This window comes from Ipomoea triloba, chromosome 16, assembly GCF_003576645.1.
Source record: "Ipomoea triloba cultivar NCNSP0323 chromosome 16, ASM357664v1".
Taxonomy (NCBI): domain Eukaryota; kingdom Viridiplantae; phylum Streptophyta; class Magnoliopsida; order Solanales; family Convolvulaceae; genus Ipomoea; species Ipomoea triloba.
In genome coordinates, this window is record NC_044931.1 from 10,512,765 (window position 1) to 10,516,652 (window position 3,888).

General features: G+C 37.2%; 1 protein-coding gene and 1 long non-coding RNA gene across 2 annotated transcripts in view; both read right to left on the reverse strand.

Annotated features, from left to right (window-relative positions):
• Positions 1–871: 871 nt before the first annotated feature.
• On the reverse strand, positions 872–2,000 carry LOC116007882. Its single transcript, XR_004095366.1, has 3 exons — positions 1,415–2,000; positions 1,046–1,136; positions 872–942 (listed from the first exon to the last, which is right to left on the reverse strand). It is a non-coding gene; the product is annotated as an uncharacterized LOC116007882 (long non-coding RNA).
• A 637-nt stretch (positions 2,001–2,637) lies between these two features.
• LOC116007948 (disease resistance protein RPM1-like) overlaps positions 2,638–3,888 on the reverse strand; it is a 2,846-nt gene continuing 1,595 nt past the window's right edge. Inside the window, exons 2-3 of the mRNA XM_031248608.1 lie at positions 2,821–3,878; positions 2,638–2,732 (exon numbers count right to left, since the gene is read on the reverse strand). Of these exons, the coding sequence (XP_031104468.1) occupies positions 2,638–2,732; positions 2,821–3,878 (1,153 nt within the window). The remainder of the gene's footprint in view (positions 2,733–2,820; positions 3,879–3,888) is intronic.

A 3,888-nucleotide genomic window follows, 5' to 3' on the forward strand; every position in this document is an offset into this window, starting at 1 on the left:
CTCTCTAAAAGTTTGAATTGAATACCTCCAAACTTTTAAAGTTCATAAAAGTCTTTAAAATTCTATGAAAGTCATGATTGAATACACCCCCTTAATACTTCTGTTTGTCAAACAATTTAGAATTAATTGGACACCTAACCACGGAATTGAATAGTCACAAAATTTTATTTAGGTCTTCACATTGAATACTTGAATGATGGAATTTTTCTCCATCAAAAAAATTATGTGCAGAAGGCATTAAAAAGGTTTTACATGGATAAAGCTCACCCATTAAGTTCTCCTATAGTCGTGAGGTCTTTGGACAAAAAGAAAGGCATTTTTAGACTCCTGGACTAGCTCCCGTGCCTCCCGAAACGAACATGGGTGAACCCTGGACCGTTAAACGGACTGAGAGAAAGACCCTTTAAAATAAATAGATTAATAGAACTAAAATGTTCAAACTCAAAAAATCTCAAATATCCGAAGTTCCAAACATAAATACATAATCACAAAATAGTTCCAATCTCTTGCTATCTGTTGAAGGTTCTCTGCCATTTCAGTGAACGAAGGATCTCTTGCTATCACTTCCCAGTCTTTAATGCTCGGGTCCTACATTAATAACCATGTCAAGAACTGAACAACAAAGTAGTTTAAGTAAAGGAATTGAGTCCTTTTAATTTTGGACAAAAAGTAGGAGAAAATAACTTGAAATGGATTGAGGGACTACAAATTAACAAAACTGGAGAATATGTGTTACTGACAAATTAAACCTAATGAAAACTTAATTTTATATTTTAATGTTAAAGGAATATGGAAGGAGATTTGAAGAAACTCTGGATTCTGGTATTTGTTACAGAAATCAGTTAAGCAATGGATCTGTATTTTCTTACTGGAAAATTCATGAGTGTTTTCAAATTAGCAAGATCATATGCTCTAGCAGCAGCCTCCTCATCATCATATGCTCTGAAACATGCAATCCAACGAGGCATTTGAGCTCCAAGTTAGACTTTATATCATCATGTAAAAACAATAACAATAAAATGAAGTATTAGAGGCAGAGAAAAACCTTGTTTTCCCTTCTTATTTTGATTTTGATTCAAGGTGCTTTTATCCCAAAGATGAGCTTCATAACGACCAGTCCATCATACCATTTTTCGCTGCCAAGAATTCCAAGATACAGGTCAAATATGAATACTAAACGTGCAAATAAGTCTGTAACCAGCTTAGTTGGTGCGAGGACTCTTGTCATTTAAGAGAGGTCTAAATTCCAAACCTCTCCTCTTGTAGGGAGAAACCAATTTGGTCAACACTTTGTTCTCTAATTGGGTCAGCTTGGTGCCAACATGGATTAGTCTAAGTATGGTAAAGGTGCCTCTTACTACTAGGACCTCTCAAGACAAACAAGTGTACGTGTTTATATTAAATTAAGCCTCACCAGTTATTTTTTTTCGAACCAGGCCTCTTTTTCATCATCATACTGTGAAACATGAAACCAGGTGAGAATTGAAAAAGAAATATATATTAAACAGATTTTGCAAAGAAAATAAACAAAAGATTGAGAGAGAAACAGATGGAACTAACATACCCAAACATCCTTGCCGTCAATAACAAGGTGGTCAGCTACCCAAAATCGGTGTCCCGTCTCTTTTTTAAACCTCTTCGCAGAAGTGACAAACCTCTTCGCAGAAATGACAGCAGAAGGAGAACATTGCTCCAACTTAATTGGCCGCATAAAGTGTTCTTTTTCACTTACAAGAGGGATCTCTTCTAGAGAATAACAACGTTTTAAGACTATGTAATCGAGCCTTGGGAAAGGATTACTAATATTGGCCACCCATCGCTCAAGACTTCTGGCTTCAACCATCAACTCTTCTAATTCAGGGAATTCTCCTTCAACCACTTCCCACACTCTGCCATAGAAAGCATTCTCTAGTTTCAGCACCTTAAGGTTCGGTAACTGCCCAATTACCCTTAAAACCTTCACTGGAAAATTAGTCCCACTCAACCTCAACTTCTTCAATTTTGCAGGAAAGCCAAGCCGCTCTAAAAGGGTAATACAACCAACTGGAACCATAACCGTTAGAGCCTCCAACCATAATAAATTCCCAAAATTCTCCAGAATGATGATACGATTTCTGCAACCAGGCACTAAGGCGTCTTTATACACAACTTTCAATTTTCTTATGCATGGAAACCTGTTATAATACACTTCTTCTTTCCTGAAATGAATTGGCATTGCACAAACTAATGTTTGCAAATGCTCTTTAACCATGTTTGGAGGATCTATCATATACATATCCCCAAGTTTGAGGTGCCTTAAATGTTGAGGTTCCCAAATTTTGGATGTCAAATGAAGAGTACGTGCTCCAAATGTTGATTCATCAATGCCAGAAACAGTAAGTGTTTGCAAATTTGAATTACTTGATACTACATCATCCAAACTCTCAAACCACTGTGGTATGGAAAGATATCTTAAAAAAACTAAATTCCTTAAGGGCAATAATGACACTCTTTTGAGTATTAGAGATTCACTCAAATTTAAAATTCTTAAATGTTTAAAAAGTATAAACCTTTCAAAACCTCCCTGAAAGATGAAAAGTGAGCGAGGGATATTTGAACTAAACAACACATGATAGTCCAAACTATGTGAGCGTAAACTTAACCACCGACATGAATTTGCGAGTATGTCTGATGACCATCCAATACATTGTTGAGTATTTGCTGCACATAAAAGACCTTCTTTTTGTGTTTCTCTGACACAAAAGCTATGCATGTCAATGTGTATCTCACAAGTCTTTGGTATGAAACCATACTGATAGGTTGTTCTGACTAGTCCTGTACTTGTAAGAGCCATTAAATACATGTAACCTATATCTTCTAATGGCATATTCTTCATTGGCTTCACAAATCCCTCAGCAACCCATAACTTAATAAGCCTTTTCGCATTGATTTCACTATGTTTTGGAAATACCACAAAATAGAAAAAACAAACTTTTAAATGTTGTGGCAAACGATTGTAAATGTTGGTAAGCTTACTTGAGTGCTGTGTATCTCTATGCAGAATTCCCAATGACAATAACTCTTTCTCGATCTTCTTCCATTCCTTCAATGTGAAGTTGCATTTAGATAGACGGTCTGCAACTGTAACAATTGAGCGCGGCAATCCTTTGCATTCTTCAACAAGATTCTTTGCAATTTCTTCAAATTTAGGTGTCATATGCTGTTTAAGAGAAAATCTGTGGGAAAATAGAACCCAACTCTCACTGTCATCTAGGTAAGGCAGGTACTGGACGGTATTCCCATTTTTGATAGCCACATTCTTGAAAAGAGTAGTTAGCAATATCCGACTTCCATTTGAGTCAACGGGAAAACATTGTTGGATATCATCCCAAAGCAGAGTGTTAGGGACATCATCCAAAACAATGAAATATCTTTTGCATTTCTTCAAGTGATTGTGCAGTTGATCTTTTAGTTGAGAAACAGTGCTTCCCTGCAGCATCATGTCATTGAGGGGGAGGGGGGGTGGCCTCATTGATTGAAGAAGGTTGCACAGTAGCTGTTGCACATTCCCATTGTATCTTTGCCCAATAGTAACCCAAGCTCGAATGTCGAAATGTGATACAACCGCAATGTCTGTATACACTTTTTTACAAAAAGCAGTCTTTCCAATGCCTGGGACTCCAACAATTGTGAATACACTTCGTTTTAGAGAAGACGTATCAAGGAGATCATCCATTGTCCATGAAAACTCAGTGTCGCGACCAACCATTATTATATCCTCATCCTCCTCAATGTTGTGAGGGTGCGAATTGGAAGAAGCTGCAGCTTCTGACCAACCAATCAACGGAAGGTTGATAAGCTTCAGCAACTCTTCTGCCTCCTTTGCTACTTCTTGCAAGCTGAGATGAG